Genomic DNA, 16,021 nt, shown 5'->3' with positions numbered 1-16,021 from the left:
AACTGTTTCAGGCAGGGCTGGTAACACTCAGAAAAACTGTTTTCAGAGGGAGATATTTATGATGCTTTTAATGAGGCAAATGTCCTTGTCTGGACAATGCTCTCAGACACATGGTCTGATTTTTAGACAGTCCTGTATGAAGTCAGGAGTTGGACTTGGTAATCCTTACAGGTCTCTTATAATGGAGGATGTTCTATGATTCTACAGTTACTGCTATCCACATCCACAATGATGGAAAATCTCAGAGACAACTGACCAAGAATGGAAAACTCCCAAGGCCTTCCATAGGCTATGTGGAGGCAACACAGCTCTGCAGATCTGGTGAACAGCAGCAATCATCTCCCAGCATCTCTCTGAAACATGCCTGTTTTCCACTGCCTCTAGCAACACTAAGTCGCAGTTCATCCTCAGCCATCCCAAAACACTATGTCAAACAATAAACACAAAGGCAGCAAGAAAAAAAGAGATGAGTTCAAAGTGATAAACGTTGCAGGCAGTTGATCTAGACCCATCTTTACCTCCTCCTAACTCCTACATTTTCCTTCCTTCCATTCTCCTTGAAAAGACAAGACTGCACCTGCTGTAGTCAATATTTGTGACTCCTGTCACAGCTTCTCCCTGTCTCTGCACACCAGAAACTATCATTTGAGTTATTATGAAAGAGAGAATTCTATCCAGGCTGTTTCTTGCAATGTATGACTCCAGGAAACGGAGAAGGGCATAGACTAACAAGTGCCTTGGTTCAGAAGGTTCTTGGAGCTGGATCCCTTCTGCCTTGAGCTAGCTGTGTGGGGAAGGTCAGGTATGACTAACATGGCTACTAGATATAAGCTGTATGGATAGAGACACAGAACTTAGGCTTAGGATGAAAGGGACATTAATGGTCATTTATTTCAAACCCCCAGCCGTGGGCAGGGCTGCCCCGCACCACCTCAGGCTGCTCAAAGCCCCACATTTGAGCACTTCCAGAGATGGGATCCCACAGTCTACATCTGAGAAAACACGTTAGCACACATGTACCATCTCCAGACTCCTGGAGCCTCACTTGTAATAAAGTAGAAATCCAAGAGATGGAAAACCGTGCTGGGTTTGTATGGAACCAGCCTAAAGACCGAAGGTGAAGGTGTTGACACTTGTTTCTAGAAAAGCCAGTCTTTTTCTGTCCTTTCACATAGGGGCCCAACCCTGCGGGAGGTAGGCGAGAACGAGGTGCCGTGACCCCCTGCACCGGCCTCACCCCTGCCGCTTCCCCAGGCGGGCTCCCTCACAGCCGGGGCGACTAGAGGCGGTGCCCGGCGGCTGGGCGGGGCTGTGCTGCCCGCCCACCGGAGCCGGTCCGGAGCCGTCGCCGCGACAGGGTGGGAGGCAGCGCCATGGCACAGAAATGCGACGTGGTCGTGGTCGGGGGCGGCATATCAGGTGGGTCCGGCGTCTCCGGGATGGTGCCTTGCGGAGGTCCCCGCCCCAGGAGCTGGGCGCTGCCGGGGGCAGCTTGGGGGAGGCAGCGCTGGTATCTCAGCTTATGAGTCTTTAAGCGTAAAGTGTCCGTAATTCGGGCTGTGACGCGTTGTGAGACTTATGTTCTGCCCCAATATCCTCCAAACCGACGTCCTTCCTACCCCTGGAAGTTTGGGACAGATGAGGGGTATGCACTCTGTTGCTTCTAGTTTGAGTCTAGGGATGTCACGTAGAGGCCCTCGGTCGCAAATGACTGATGTGTTAGGATGTCTTCTGTTTAGAGCAAATAAAAGCATAAAGGAACGATGTCAGAAAGCAGCTGGGTCATTTCCCCAGTCTCTAGTCCCTCTCAGCACAGGTGTGATGGAGGTGAGACCAGCAGCTTGCAGAAAGCAGCAGCAGGCCTGGGAGCTTTGTTGCACTCAGTGGCAATCTGCTTTTTAGCCTAATCCTGCTGGAAGAGTGCTGTGCATGCCCGGAATGAATCTTGCCTGTGCATTTTGTTCTGAGATGCACGGGCCCAATTAAATTGCGTTATGTGTGACGGATTATTTTAGTTTTTCTTCTGCGCCTTTGACATATGAAACAGCTGCTATTTGGGCTGTGCATGTTGGAAGGTATGCAGTGTGGTAGTTCTTCTGCTAATGACCTGTTAGTCCCAGCAGTGCATAATGAGTACGCGTGTCCACAGATCCAAACAGCATCTCTTGTGTTGCAAACAAATTAATCAAGATATGTCACAAAACATATAGAATCATACAATCATTAAGGTTGGAAAGCCCAGTAAGATCATCCTTCCTTTTTCATTTAATGTGGCTTTTAATTTCCCCTACTTATTCATATAAGGTGTATTAATTTTTTTGCATAACCACTATGCTGAGGTGTGCACCGTAGAAGGAAGGTGTACAATATGCAGTGGATAAATGGTGTGCTCATTCCACGGGGCTTACCCACCATTGGTGCCTCAGAGCTGATTATTTCCATATGCTGCCTGGGCCTTTAGACTCTCATATCTTTTCTTAAGGATGGTGTTGTGATAAGAAACTGCTGAATAATTATTAAATGTTTAAACTGTGTTTATGTGGTTAGCAAAAATCACTGTTTTATGAAACAGAATTGATTATAAACACACTGTTATGGCTAATTTTTAACTCACACCTTGTTTCATAGTGAAAACATTACAGAAAATTAACCACTGTTATCTATTCATGTCTTCTAAAGCCTCAGTGGCATGTTTTTGTGCAGAAGCAGTGCTACAGGTTCCTTCTCTTTAATGAGTTGGAATCAGAGTTACTGTAACAGATTTTAATATGTCCTTGCTTTTCATTGTTGCTATGGGAATATTATCATGGCAAGCTTGCACAGACTTCATATGTTTTCTCCTGTAGCAGAGCAGCAGTGCTGCGTTGTGTTCACTTATGTGCTTCGCTCTTTTCTACCTGCAAACAGAAGCAAGTGGCGTGTGGTTGTAAGAAACTGGTTTTCCATTTACTTCTTTCTACACCAGATTGCTCCAAAGTGCTCTGTTCTTGTACTGTAGCAGCTTTTCTCCAGCTCCCACACAGAGGCTTGAAACATAAAACACAAAAATTACTAGTGACTCTCTTCAGTCACTTTATAGCTGCTTTAGCTGTTTAGCGTTTATTTTAGCTGTTATTTACTACTCCAGATTTACCTGTTTTTTTTCTGTATGCTTTTAGTAAATCATTGGACTTGCACCCAAGTGCATATAACAGCATGCTTTTATATCTTATTGAAAACTGCCCCTGCCATGCTAAACTGCTGCAGAGACCTGGTCACCTGTTGACTGGAGAATGAAGCTTTTGATTTTTGAAATGGGTCGCTCTTTGGAAACTAGGTTTCCTACTGCTCTAGGTTTAATTTTCTTCAGAAAGTCACTGTTTCTGAGCTGTTCCAGGAGCAGCTGACAGAGATTAGCCGTTCTGCCTGTAGAGAGGGCAGGCACTGGTAGGTGTGCTGATGTAAAACAGGAGAGTGCTCCCCTGTCCTTCAGGCTGTGTTGTTGACTTGGCTGATAGAACAGTGAACACAGAAGCTGATCAATGAAGAAACAAAAAGCTGTTGTACTGATGCAGAAATGCGAACAAACATTGCAGGGACAACGTTCAGCTCTCTGTTTTCTAGTTACTTTTTTAAGGGAATGCAAACTGTCCATTTGAATACTGCCACAGTTTGATATTAATTGCACTCTCAGCAAGTCTGGAGGCAACACCAAGTGGTACAGTTGAGAGGACAGACATAAGGGATTCCATCCAGAGGGACCTGGACAGGCTGGAGAGGTGGAACTGTGAACCTTGTGAAGATCAGCAAGGCCAAATGCAAAGTGTTGTACTTGGGTTGGAACAATCCCAAACAGAAATGCAGGCTGAGTGATGAATGAATTGAGAGAAGCCTTGTGAAGAAGGACTTGGAGGTATTGAAAGATGAAAAATTATGCATTAGCACATAGTGCATGCTTGCAGCCCAGAAAACCAGCTGTTTTCTAGGCTGCATCAAAAGAGGGGTTGCCAGCATGGAGAGGGTGTGATCCTGCTCCTCTGTGCAGAGATAGTGCATCTAGGCTTAAGGCCCCCCAACACAAAAAGATGCGGAGCTGTTGGAGCAGATTCAGAGGGGGCCTTGAAGATGATCAGAGGGCTGGAGCACCTCTCCTTTGAAGACAGACAGAGCTGGGCTTGTTCAGTTTGGAGAAGAGAAGGCTCCTGAGCAACCTCATTATGGCCTTCCAGTAATTAAAGGGGGCCTACGGGAGGGGTAGGCAGAGACTTTTTACAGGGATATGTAAAACTTGTCCTATGTAATAGGACAAGGAACAGCAACAGGAGGATTTATTGAACTGCAGGTTCTGTTTTATGTACAAAACTGCTGCAGTCTTTGACATTTCTGTGGATGGTGTAGGTTAAAAAGAAGTGTCCATATGTATGAAAAGACTTAGCTACACACTGTATGGAATATGCTTGATGCTGAGGAGTACTTAGATTGGAAATGTAAGGGAGTAATTAGTTCCGTGGAGATTTCAAAACGCGCACAGTGACAGGATCTTCTGATTGTTCAGAGGCATTGGAAAACTTAAGAAATTTTCTTAAATCAAATTTGGGAAGCTGTTATGAGGTTTCACTTAAAAACTTCCTCCATGTGTTTTCAAAACTGCCTCCCTGTTGCTGCTTTTGCTGTGAAGACCTCTTTCCTTTTTTTCAAAAGACCAGATTTTAACCTGGAGTTGCTCATACCTTAGTCATAGTCAGTCATATTTAAGAAAATGCTACTCATAAGTTAGTAGTGCATAGATTTTGCAATCAAAGTGAGATTAATCAATTCTTTGTGAAAGGCAAAGTCTTTTTTGACATACAGCGAATGTCATTTGAAGTATGCTTAGTGCTTTCTTGTTCACAAGCAACCTGATGTGTTCCCGTATGTTCCTGACTGAAAACCTGCCATAACAAAAATATTTCTATTGAAATGGTAGATTTATAAAATATTTACACTCCTATCATTGTGGTGTTGAGATGTGATTGTACTCTTCAAGTCTTTATCTTCATTTGTGTGAAGGTTTAACGTACTGTGTGATTACAGTATCTCTCACTCCATCTGTAAGTCAATTTCAATTTACTTAGAAAAGAACACAAAACAAAACAGGTCAGGTGTTCTGGGGACCATTATCTGAAGATGTTCAATTTGTTTTAAAATAGACTGAAGCAGAGGGCAAAATCAGTTTTTGAAAAAAAAATGCATTTTGATGCATTGCAAGAAAAGTGTATGTGAGATGCATAACTTCTGCTTGCTTATTGGTGTTTTCCTTTTTCTCCCTGGTGGGGCCCTCTGAGGGAGGACTGTGACCATCTCCAAGTCCCTCTGCAGAAGGGTACCACTCTCAATAGGATGCAGCAGGCAAAGAGAATGTTGGACTATCTCTTTGCCATTCTCTTTGTTGGAGAATGTTAGACTAATTCTATTGATTGAAGCTCTTTGTTCACATTTTCAATTGCTGTCTCTGCCATCAGTTCTTCCTTCTGTTTTCAGCTGTGTTCATAGCTATGTGAAGGAACACAAAGCAATTAAGTGGAGCCTGCCAACTGACTTAGATTTTTCACACAAACCTTGGCAATACATAACAAACAGTGCAGAAAGCAGCTGTGTAATGCTGTGAGATAGGATGGTAGTCTAGGCAGCAGGGACAGTAGTTGTAAGTCACTCAGTGATACCTCCTAATTGAACTGAAAGTTGATTTGATAAGAAGCTTTCCCTTCTGTCTGAAGGAGCAATCTCATCTCCCAAGGCTCGAAGCAATGCATCACTAAGCAAAGCTTTTCCATTAACTTATTTAACTGTTATGAAAGGCTGGTACTAGGGAAAGTTCATCACATGCAGACAGCAAAACAAGAAAAACATCTCAGGAGCAACAAAAAAGATAAGTTGGAATACTAAAACTTTCTGCAAGAGATTCCTGAGTAGCTGTTACAGAAATAACTGCTGGAAAATGCAAGTTTGCATGGCAGTTCATGTTAGTATTACAGACTGCAAAGTTCACTGTTGTTTTCTTGTCTGATGAATTATGTATTTTTGTATTTACTGATGAATTATGTATTTTTAACAAACAAGATTAGACATAGGAGAGGATGGAGCTCCTTTGTTCAGTGTGTTGTTTGCTTGGGAACCTCCTGCTGTGATACTTATAATTCATTAGATTGGTCATAATCTTGTTTAGCACTGAACTACCACCTTAAGAACACCGGGGGTAATACTAGATACTAATGTGCATTAGTGTGTTGGTTCAGAGCAGGTGTGTACCTTAAGCAGATCTCCTGATTGACCTTATTTACTGCTCTATGGTGTGTATCACGGAGCAGTCTCAAAGCATACACACTGCATTATTTTTTCCTTGAGAAGTCACGCTCTAGGAGTTCGCCATTTGAGCTCCAACCCCTGAATAGGATGTTCAGTCTGTAGGATATAAGAACTAGTCTGAAATAAAGCACCTTTCGCATACATGATGTGGGATATTCAAGGTACAGTTGTTTTGCTCTGCAGATCTCCTGTTCTGCAATATTTGCTAGCATAGACACTGCAAATTTGCTGTCTTGGAATACTTTTAGTTACACGGTTCAAAGGTAGTAGCATGGAAGGAGTGAACTTTCCATTTTTGTGTTCGTCTTCTATGGAGGTGGAGTCAAAAATAATTTGCTGTGCTACCCTGATGGCAGATATGCACCTGCATCCCTTGTCTCCATCCTCTATGTCCTCTCCTTGCCTAGTTTTATTCTTTCTTTCTATAATTGTCTTGTAGCGTCAGTAGATTGTGGAAAGGTAAGATTTGTATTCCTATGAATTTTGGTTTCCCCATTTTACTCTTTGGCTTCAGTAAGGATAGGAGTAATTTTAAAGTCACACAATCCAGCATGCTCCTCCCAGCGTGGCTGTAGCATCAATCTCCACCAAATGGCAGAGATATTTACCACTATGACACAAATCCAGGTCAAACTCTGTTTCCCAAAGCACTAGAGGCTTTGAGGAGCAGCCCATTCCTCTGCTCCATGCTTGGTTTGTTCAGGGCATCTGATGTGATCTCAGGAGTATCCAAGGACTTAAAGAGAGCTGGTGAGTGGTGTTAGTCTTTCTAAAGTTGGAGAGCTGTGGCAAAAAGATAAGTGGGCCTGTTTGTATTGATGCCTTTAGTAGACAGCCTGAGCAATGCAAGCTTAGACAGCCTGATTGTCCCAGAAGTAAACTTCTAGCACTGCGTGTAGTATCATAAACCAGTAGAGAGTTGGCTCTGTTTATACATCTCACACAGCAGCTAATGACAATGAATTAGGTCTTACACATAATTCAGTCAACTGAGAAGGCTTCTCTTCTTCAGAAGCTACTATCCTATGTGTAAACAATCTGTGTGATCTTGGCATGCTTCCCACTGATGCATTTTGCTTCTCTGTAGCGCAACCAACAGCTATAGTTAAATAGTTCTGTTAATTAAAGACAAAAAGCAATATTGTTTCACTGCTCTTTTCAAGAACAGGAGGAGCTTGCCTTTGTGTTTTGTCTCCCTTTCTTAGCAGCCACTTCATAGAGTGATACAGTGGTGAAATTTATGTTGGTTATAAAAGTTTTCTAAGCAGTGCCATGGTGGATTAAAAAACCTTTCTTTAGTTTTCTTTTACAGAGGATTTATCTTGATGTATTTATAAAGCACTCAGTTATACTGTTTCTGAAATCAGTCGTCGTTTAGTTGGGCTTTAATTACATGAGGAAATTGCATTCATGTCATTATAGTTTCAATCATTTAATTTTTTATGTTATTGTCTTTGAACTTAATATGAGCTTCCTCCAGGGCTGATAACCTATTTTATCCTTGTAAACTTATGTCAGGTTCTTGCTTTATGAGATGGTTTGTTAAAATGTGATCATTCATCTGATCCACTAGTCTTTGTAGAGGCTGACGTGTTTAAAGTTTATGTAGGATCCTCGTTTGAAGATGCATTTTTCTGATTTCAGTGGTCAGTAAGAACACGCTACAGTACCTTGTTACTTGAACCGTGAATGTCTCAATAACTCATCTGTGCATTTGTATTTTGCCCAGCTTCTTCTTTCCTGTCAGTTTTCAGTATCTCAGCTGAGGAGATTCCAAGCTGAGTGGCTTAGCAAAAAGATTGGAAAGTGCCTACCAAGCCACACCTATGTTGCCTTGACTTTAAAGTCAATAAACAGTGATGTTGCTACGTATGGGTAGAGCAGGCTTCTAAGAAGAAGAAAAGTAAAGTATTTTTAGGGACAAATCTGCTTGAAGGAATTCAGTTCATCTTTTCCTCCATCTGTTCTTTTCTTCCTTACCTCTTTCCATGCTACCCTTGCTGCCAGTAAAATGTACCCACCTGAGAATTTATATAGACCTGGTAAACAGGCAGCTGTCTTGGTGAGCTGAAGAGTCTCTGAGTAAGCTTGGGTGATTTCTATCTGAGTCTTCCTCAGCTACTTCTTGTTTTATTTAAAATAAAATTAATTTTGAGGAATTATGTTGTTGCTGAAATTATGCTGTCTTTCATTATGCCTGAGCCAAGTGGGCGTGCAGCTGTTTTTTACCATTCCCTCAGCACTTTGCCTCTGCTCTGCGTACTTTGTGCTTAGCAGTGAATGAAGAGTCTAGCTGTGGTTCATTAGGGCCTCTGGCATCTTGCAATCGGAACAATTAGAATAATGACCTCTGTTTGATATCCCTTGCTTCAAGTGGTCCAAGAGTTCCACGAAGTTTTAATTCACTCACAGTCTCTCTATCTATTACTTATGTCTGTACTTAGTACTTATGTCTGTACTATTACTTTACATTCTATTACATCATGTCTCTATTATTCAACTACACTGTGTTTTCCTGTTTCTACAACATGACTTAACTGGGAGTGAAAAGCAAAAAATACCTCAAATATGCCTCTGTAGCCTTCTGCCTCTCAGCCAGCTAGTTTTTGTAGATGAACTATGCCATCAAGGTAGAACATTGAATACAGTCTTCATGGTGGACTGCACACAACAGCTGATCAAACAGCCAGTTTATATTATGTAATATCCTGGTGGCCTGGATAGTTTGCATATAAACTTGCGCTCTGTTTGCTCAAGTGATAGATCTGTGTTTAAATCATTGAATATTGGACCAAGACACCTCTTTTGTTCCAGTATGAGTTAATAGTATGACAGTAGCTTCATTAGAGGCTGAATCAGTGAGTCATGCTAAGTAATGAGCAGAATGAGGAAAGGAAAGAGTGTAAGTTGTTTTGTTTTACAGTTTGAATGCTTCTTTTTTCCTCTGTGCTTCCTTCACCTTCTTTTTCCTCCACACATTCTGTCAGAATGAGGCAAATGCATTGGTAATGTGTTTCTTTTTTCATAACACGTTAAATAAGCTGCTTAGCTCATATGGCTAAGTGTGGTGTTGCAGTGGAACAGGCTACCCATAAAGGTGTGGGGGGGTCACTGTCCTTGGAGGTGTTCAAGAAACATGAATGTGTGGCACTGAGGGACATGGTTAGTGGGCATAGTGGGGATGGATTAGTGGTGGGACTAGATGGTCTTAGTCTTTTCCAATGATTTTGGAATGATCTTAATGATTTTATATGCTTTCTCTTGCCTGTAATTAGAGATATAAGGAAGACAGTCAATTGGAAATCTTCGGTGTTCTCTTTTGAGCTTCTCTGGGTGACATCTACGTCCACAGCTTTGGGTGTCTCAGCCCAGCTGATGTCTTATTCTGCTAGGCAATCCTTCATCTTGAACCAACTATGAAGAAATGCAGTGATCAACAAAAAGCTGTCAGGCATATATGATTGTTCAGTTGATTATTCAGGATACTGGGCAGCAGAACACTTTTTCAGTTATTCAAGGGGAGACAGAGTTCACAAATCTTTGTAAGCTGCACAAGTTATCAGTACTTAGCTTGTGCATGTAATGTGTTTGTACCTACTTGTATGCATGCAGTGTTTACATACATGTAGTACAAGTTCTCAGGGAATCACCAGAGCATGATATGGTGGATATTTGAAAGTGATACCCAGACAAGCCCTGGCAATGTAAATCTGAAACTAACTGATGCAACTGGATGAAAATAATTAAGGGAAGATCAAGCAAAAGGTAAACTAAAATGAACAACCATAGGATGAGGACGTTGTTGCTTAGGTGAGGGCTTTGATAGTTTCCCTGTGAAGTGACCATCTCTAGATGTATGCCTGTGAATAACTGGAGAAATGTGAGAAATTACACGTGTTCCTTAATGTCAAGATCTGAGAGTGATAGTCTGGTGATTTTATTTTTTATTTTTTATTTTTAATAAGTTTAAATGTGTTTGATGGTATATTTACTTTTCTCTTTAGGAGGCTTACAAATAAAGAAGTAATAGTGATGTGTTTAAGAACATGCAAGGTTTATTAAAAATAGAAGAGAAATGAACATTTCTCTGCTAAGGCAAGTGCTGCATAATTTTGCAAAATTTTCCAAACTTAATTGAGTCTTTTTTTCTCCCCACATTACAGCATAGAAAGAAAAACTCATTTTAAGAGTAAATCTGCCTGGCATTTTATTTGTTTTTATATATTTATGTAACAGTAATGCCTAAAAGGATGTTTTTAGTAAGCTGCCCTTGTAGGGCCTCAGCCAGGAAGGGGCTGACTCATGCTCCAAATCATTGTGCTAAGCTTTGTTTGTTCTAATGCCATGGTATGTTTGATGTAGTGCTACCTTGTCTTTCAGTTATCTCTGTCTGCTTTGGTTCTTTCCTCTGCTTGTTGCATTTTGAGGCAGCATAAGTTGTAAAGTAGCAGGAAAAGGATTAGGATTATCCAAGCTGAAGGAGGCCCTGAGATTGAAACTGTTGGATAATATTGCAGTACAGGTAATAATAATAATAGGAATGCAATGTTAACTCTTCACCATATCATAGAATCATTGAATGGTTTAGGTTGGAAAGGACATTTAAGATCATCTAGTTCCTGCTATAGGCAGGGACGTCTCTCTCTAGACCAGGTTGCTCAAAGCCCCATCCAGCCTGGCCTTGAGTGCTTCCAGGGAGGGGCATCCACAACCTCACTGAGCAACCTCTTCCAGTGTCTCACCACCCTCATAGTAAAGAATGTCTTCATAATATCTAGTCTAAATCTACCCTCTTCCAGTTTAAAGTCATTTCCCCTCATCCTGTCACTACCTGTCGTTATAAAAAATCCCTCCCCAGCTTTCCTGTAGGGAATATATGCATATATATATGCATGTGTGTGTGTGTGTGTGTGTGTGTATATATATATGTGTGTGTATATATATATATATATATATATACATATGTATATATATTTACCTCACTGGAGCATACAAAATAACTTCTGACTCTTTTAAGCATGAGACCAAGTGTGAGTTGGGCATTGAATAGATCTATCGCTCCATGTGTAAGATACTAGAATTCCTTAAAATAAACAAAGCATACAGTAAATGATTGATACTAGAAGTATTCATCCTTTAAAATGCTGGAGTGCCCAGTTTGTCACTCTGAAGCTTCATTGGAAACCTCAAGTGTAAAAATACAACAAAAACTAAACAGAAGCCCTGGTCAAGGGCAGGACAGCTGTGGTTTCAGTGCTTGAGCTGAGGCAGAACTGTGTGGAAGACAGTGGTTTTCCACAGAAGTGCAACAAGCTGTCTTCATGCCACATATAGAAGAATTTGAGCTAAGGTGCTACCAGTTTGTTTGTCTTACTCATTGTTAACCAGATTCCGTATTGCTTCCAAAGTGTGAAGCCTTGGACAAATTTAGGCTTCTTAATAAATACACCTCCCTGCACTATGGATGAATCATCTAGAAACATTGCAAACAAGAAAGGAAAGATCACATGAGGCTGAGGGCTGGGACTAGAACTGATGCTCTTGTAAAGTTGCATTAACTCACTGGGATGTTCATCCTGACCTTAGTGACAAGGTTATGGAGCCAGCTCACAGGATGGAAAAACTCACTGCCTCAGCTCAACAATGAAATGTTAACAATGTTAACAAATGTTATATTTGCTCATAAAGTGCTGGATCCTAGGCAGAAATGTTATGCTCTATGTACCAGTATTTTAAATAAATGCACATTTTAGACAGGCAGAATGATAACATTTATTTGTTCACTGGGATTTCAGAAACTGTTGCTTTTTTAAATTCTCAGGCACTGTAGGTGGCATTCATCACTGCACAGTAATATGGCTTAGAAAGAGAGATTGTCTCCCCTTACACTGAAACTACGTGTTGCTTTGATACCTTTCACTGTGCTGTTCAATGCATGGAGATAAGGTATTGAAAATAACCAAGGCAAGAATTTCTAGATGCAGCTCTACGGTGTAGAGCTTCATTTTGTCTTTTGTCTTTCTTCCATGAGATTTAGTAAAATACCTAAAGTACTTTTGTAGAGTGACTCAAATTGTAGAGGTTAAAAGAGTGCATTCATATTCAAAAACATCTAAGTGAAGAGCTGGTTTAATAAAAGATACTGTTGGGTCGCAGTATCTCACTGTCCGTGTAACCCTTTGCATTTCATCCCTTTTTGGCTTTTTTGACATCTAGAACTCCTGGAGCAATTTTGATGCTGCAAACATTATATTGCAAAGGACTAAGGATGCAGTGAAGAAGGAAAACTCACTATTATTCTCTTATGCATGCCATCATTTTAGTAAACACCTGGACAGTCTGATGTGAGCTGAGTTTCAAGCTGTGTAGTCCTAGCTGTTTCTACTGTAGGGCTCCCATGACAATTCTGAGCACGTCTCCTGAATTTACAAAGGAAAAGTATGAGAGCAAAAATTGCTTGGATATTTTATAATGAGTAGGAAGGTGCAAAAAATGGCTGTACCACCTTATCTCACCTAGACCCCAGGCTGCTGTTTTCTTTTGTCTTTTCTTTGCTTTCAGTCCTTACTTACAATGATTTGCAGGCATTATTGTCTGAAACCATTATCTCAATTAAAATATTTTAACTTAATTATGATCACAAGTGACAGAGGTAAAGGTGACCAATGCCAGGTTCAATCTCACAGCTGCAGAGCAGTAATTGGATTTTGTTCATTAGAGAGGTCAACACAAACAGAAAGAGTGCTATTAAATTGCTGTTTCTAATACAATAATGCAGTAAAAAAAAACATGGAAGATTTCAAGGAGAAAACTCACAGGTGCCAAATGGCTGCTCAGCTACAGGCAGGAAAATGTCTTTCCTCTGGTTCTGCTCCCCATCCCTCCTTTTGCTTCAACATTGCAGTGATATGCTGTCTTGTGCTTCTGGCACAGGTGCCAGGTGACTTACATGACAGCTTTGAAAAGGAGGTCAGAGGGCTGAGTCCTGAGTATAAGCACAGAGGCTTTGTATTTGAATTTCAGAGTAATTTGGTCTAAACAACAGCAAATGGATTTTTTCCTTTAACTGAACTAATTTTTAGATGCTAGGAACTTGCACAGAGGGTTTTCCTTGTTGAAGGAGTGCTTCTCTGCTTCCCCTTAGATTTACCTCAACTTCTTAGTACATATTCATCTTTGTTTCTTCCTATTGCTCTCAGCCAAACATAGCAGTTGTGTTAGCCATGAGCAAAGGGGTTCTCTTGAACTGTCTTTTGCTGTGTATTTTGACAGATGGGTGTATTTTGTTTTACTGGGTACAATGCAATTCCAATTTTCCAATTGGAAAAGTCCCATAAGATCATGTCTGACTATCAACCTGACAATATCAAACTCACCACTAAGCCATGTCCCTCAGTGCCACATCTATACATTTCTTGAACGCTTCCAGGAACTCTGCCACCTTTATGGGCAGTCTGTTCCAGTTTCTCACCACCCTTCCTATGAAGAAGTTCTTCCTGATGTCCAATCTAAACCTCCCCTGACAGAATTTGATGATATTTCCTCGCTTCCAATCACTGATACTAGCTACTTCAAGATTTGTGATTATGTGAAACTTATTGCTTTCGTTAAGAAAAGAAATTGCATTTCTGGCCCCTCTGGTCAGCTACTTGCCTATTCCAAAGGTCATATAATCATAGTCCATCACTAAACCACAATCTTATTGCCACGTCCATACATCTCTTAAATACCTCCAGGGATATGCCTGCCTGTAGGCCTGTCTATACAACCAGCATTTGTATACAGCTCCATGTGTCTGGCACATAGTACAGATATTACAACTCCCCTGCCTAGCATGTCAGAAACATACCTTCGGTGCCAAAACAAGCAAGTAGATAAAGAGAGAATCATATCATAGAATGGTTTGGAATGAAATGGACCCCAAGAATCATCAAGTTCCAACCTCCCTGCCACAGTTTAAAACCATTCCTCCTTGTCCTATCACTATCCACCCTTGTAAACAGCTATTCCTCCTCCTGTTTATATACTCCCTTCAAGTACTGGAAGGCCACAACGAGGTCTCCTTGGAGCCTTCTCCAAGCTAAACAAGCCCAGTTCCCTCAACCTTTCTTCATAGGAGAGGTGCTCCAGCCCTCCGATCATCTTAGTGGCTTTCCTCTGGACTCAATCCAGTGTCACAAAATTGAGGTCAGTTTTCAAAAATTGTGCTTAGAAATCTTTTGAATAATCAGATTTCTTTTACTCTAGGGCTTCACTGTAGTCTGTAATGATTGGAAAAATGTGACTCATCACACCTATCAGTGCAAATGTGAGTATGGATCATGCCCTAGCATAGAAATTCGAGATTACCATTAAAAAATAAACACATATTGATTGTTCTCTTAATATAAGGAAATTTTGAAGGTTAGGACATGAGTGGGTGATAAAACCCTTTCATCAAATGGTGCATTAGGGTGCTTAGTAGGCACATAGATATCAAACAGGGAAGAAAGAAGTTGGAAGTAATGTTGAATGATTCTTCTGATTATTATGTCCGAGTAAAATCTGTGTGCACGTAAAGTGCTGCGCGATGGAAAAACAATTTCTGTGGCTTGAACTTACATTATAGCATCCCCTGGAAAGCAATCTCCTACCAACATCTCCAAGTGGCTGCATTTAGATAACAAGTTGCCATGGTAACTGATGAAGGCTTGCCTGCTTTACCATAATCTAAGCACAATGGTGCTTTCAGTCTGAGGTTTCAGATAAAACCTAGCATCTCTGCTTCTTTGTTGTTGCACTAATTGTCTGTGAGTCAGTTCACTGAGAGGAACTGCAGGTGGGGCTGCTTAGCCATTTATATATATATGTGTACACACACACACACATATATATAAAAGTATGCATGCATATATATATTCTGTTGTACTTCTGTAAGTGTCTTGCAAGGGATGCTGTCCTAAATTCCTGTCCCCAAGTGGTTAAAGTGTCTCAGATTGCAATTCATATATTCATATTTTGAACACTGTAGTTTATCTCAGTTTTAGTAGAAATATTCCTGGAGAGAAGAGCAAGATGTTGCTGTATGACAAACATTGTTTAAGAAATGGGAGTAACAACAGCACTAGCCACATTTTTGGATGAACTTTATGTTTGAATATGGTTGGTTGCTTCCCTTTTGAGCAACAGTGAAAATCTGCCTCTTGCCTAGTGATGTGAAAGATGAATAGGTAAGCTGGGAACAATTCTGAGATGTGAGAGGTTAAACTTCTCAGCCAGTCTCTGTGCATACTTTATGGAATGCTTTATGGAATGTTAATCACAGAGAAGCCTCTTGCTCAGCCTCTGTCTCTTAGCCAGAAAAGAGATTGTAATTTGTAGGAGTTTCCCAATTCTTTAATTCTGAAAGCACACCCCAGCTTTGTGCCCGATACTTCTGTACTAATATTAATATCTATTTGTTGCTGTTCTGGCACCCTATCTGTCCTTGTATCACTGTGGCCAAGAGCTCTCTGCATCATCCAGTCCTCTCACTGTTATTGCAGTGTTACCTTAAGAGCCCTTCTGGGGGCCTGAGATCCAGCTCCAGGGAAAGAATGGTAAGGGGTGATGTGGCTGTACTGTGCCAGTGCTGTGATGTCAAATATGTGAGATACAAAGAACAGCAAAATTCTTAGGTATTGATACCATGCTAAAATTTGATATTTGCAACAGCAGT

General features: G+C 41.0%; 1 protein-coding gene across 1 annotated transcript in view; it reads left to right on the top strand.

The window, feature by feature from the left end:
* Nucleotides 1-1,373: 1,373 nt before the first annotated feature.
* Nucleotides 1,374-16,021, top strand: part of LOC306957171 (amine oxidase [flavin-containing] B-like) — a gene marked incomplete at both ends in the record, with an annotated part of 48,166 nt that continues 33,518 nt past the window's right edge. The window contains one exon of the mRNA XM_079548558.1: nt 1,374-1,419. Coding sequence (XP_079404684.1) covers nt 1,374-1,419 — 46 coding nt within the window. The remainder of the gene's footprint in view (nt 1,420-16,021) is intronic.

Source organism: Tetrao urogallus (assembly GCF_951394365.1).
Source record: "Tetrao urogallus genome assembly, chromosome: 1".
Taxonomy (NCBI): domain Eukaryota; kingdom Metazoa; phylum Chordata; class Aves; order Galliformes; family Phasianidae; genus Tetrao; species Tetrao urogallus.
Note: the sequence above shows the minus strand (reverse complement) of the source record. Positions and strands in the feature narration are given on the sequence as shown.